The sequence below is a fragment of the Laccaria bicolor genome, genomic scaffold (assembly GCF_000143565.1).
Source record: "Laccaria bicolor S238N-H82 LACBIscaffold_44 genomic scaffold, whole genome shotgun sequence".
In the NCBI taxonomy this organism is placed as follows: Eukaryota; Fungi; Basidiomycota; class Agaricomycetes; order Agaricales; family Hydnangiaceae; genus Laccaria; species Laccaria bicolor.
Window position 1 is genome coordinate 169751 of NW_001889915.1, and position 1570 is coordinate 171320.

General features: G+C 43.9%; 1 protein-coding gene across 1 annotated transcript in view; it reads left to right on the forward strand.

Annotated features, from left to right (window-relative positions):
* Window positions 1-1226: 1226 nt before the first annotated feature.
* The window catches only part of LACBIDRAFT_332762 (uncharacterized protein), a gene marked incomplete at both ends in the record, with an annotated part of 568 nt that continues 224 nt past the window's right edge, over window positions 1227-1570 (forward strand). The window contains one exon of the mRNA XM_001887295.1: window positions 1227-1538. Coding sequence (XP_001887330.1) covers window positions 1227-1538 — 312 coding nt within the window. The remainder of the gene's footprint in view (window positions 1539-1570) is intronic.

The following is a 1570-nucleotide window of genomic DNA, read 5'->3' on the forward strand; positions in this document are numbered from 1 at the left end:
GCACTGTGCCTGACATCAGGTCTGTCAGAAAAAAGTGTAATGCTTTTCCCAATTAGGAAGTTGCCCAATTAGGAAATAGTGCACACATCATCATTAACAATGACCACACCATGCTAGCCATTAATTCTTCTGGCCCAAAAAGCATGGGAAACAGTTCCCAACCTAAATGTGCACTGTGCCTGACATCAGGTTTGTCAGAAAAAAGTGTAACACTTTTCTTAATTAGGAAATGGCCCAATTAGGAAATAGTGTGCACATCATCACTAACAATGACCACACCATTGCTAGCCACTAACTCTTCTGGCCCAAAAAGCGTGGGAAACAGTTACCTACCCAAATGCACACTGTGCCTGACATCAGGTGTGGCAGAAAAAAGTGTAACACTTTTCCCAATTAGGAAATAGTGTGCACATCAATGCATATACTACACATTGGTCAAACCCATTGGTAAATATCTGTCAACAAACATGCCAATGAGGGTATTCTGCCTACAAAATAATAGGTAAATCCCCTATCCCCTATATTAAAAAAAATCAGTCACACCTAGTGATGCTGCGTTTTTTAGCAGATAAATTCTTGTTTTGCTTATAGAGAGCGTAATTATTATTCGAACTTTACGTTCTTGGACTCTCCAGATAGATAGGAAGTAGATCTAAATTATACAAAAAAGAACGTAAAGAAGCATTACGTTTTCGTTGAGCTATTTATGTTTAGCTGGTTGCCAAGTTGCAGCTCAAATGAGCCAGCTTTTTTTCAAAGCCAATTGAATCTCTCAATCAAATCTCGGTCGTTCTTGGCGGTTTTTTTTTCTAAATTTAGATCTACTTCTCATCTATACAGAAGGTTTAAGAACGTAAAATTTGAGGGAAAACTCCGCTCTGTATAAACAAAACAAAAAATAAGCCGTTAAAAAAATGCGGCAACACTAGTCACACCACTTTAAAAATTATGTGCTGGCTTGAGCCAGCTTTGAGTCAGCTAAAAGCCGAGCTGAGCCACTTAAGGAAATTTAGCTGGCTTACATCAGCCGGCTCTCGGCTAGCCGAGCCGCGGCAACACTACTAATAGTCAGTTGGGAACCTTTCTTGGACCGGAACCACGTGGCACCCCGACTAGGACCCCGAAAATTTTGGGCGACTTATCGACTACAAAACGAGCACCCGGGCTAGATACAGCATTCAGAACGTTAAAACTAGTTTCAAACCCATAGAAAACAAGCCCAGATCATGTCTGGGACTGGCGCAAAACCCAGGACACAGACGACTCTGACGAGCAAAGGTAAAATGACAATCACACGACATACCCAACCTGTCGAAGCAGAAGCACAACCACAAGAACGGAAAAGGACGAGGGCGGCTGGATCGGCGGAGATAGAGGGGAACGATCAGGAGATTAGCGATGCCGAAAAGGGCAAGATATACCTCGAAGAGACGCTCACATTCGTACCAGCAGGTGCGACGCCCACTTTGGACACGCTCTCGACAGCCCTCTTCCAGATAGCGGCTATGCAGGGTATCGGACGCCCAGCAGTCAACGCGGTCCGCGCAGTCGCATATCTGTTGAAGGAATC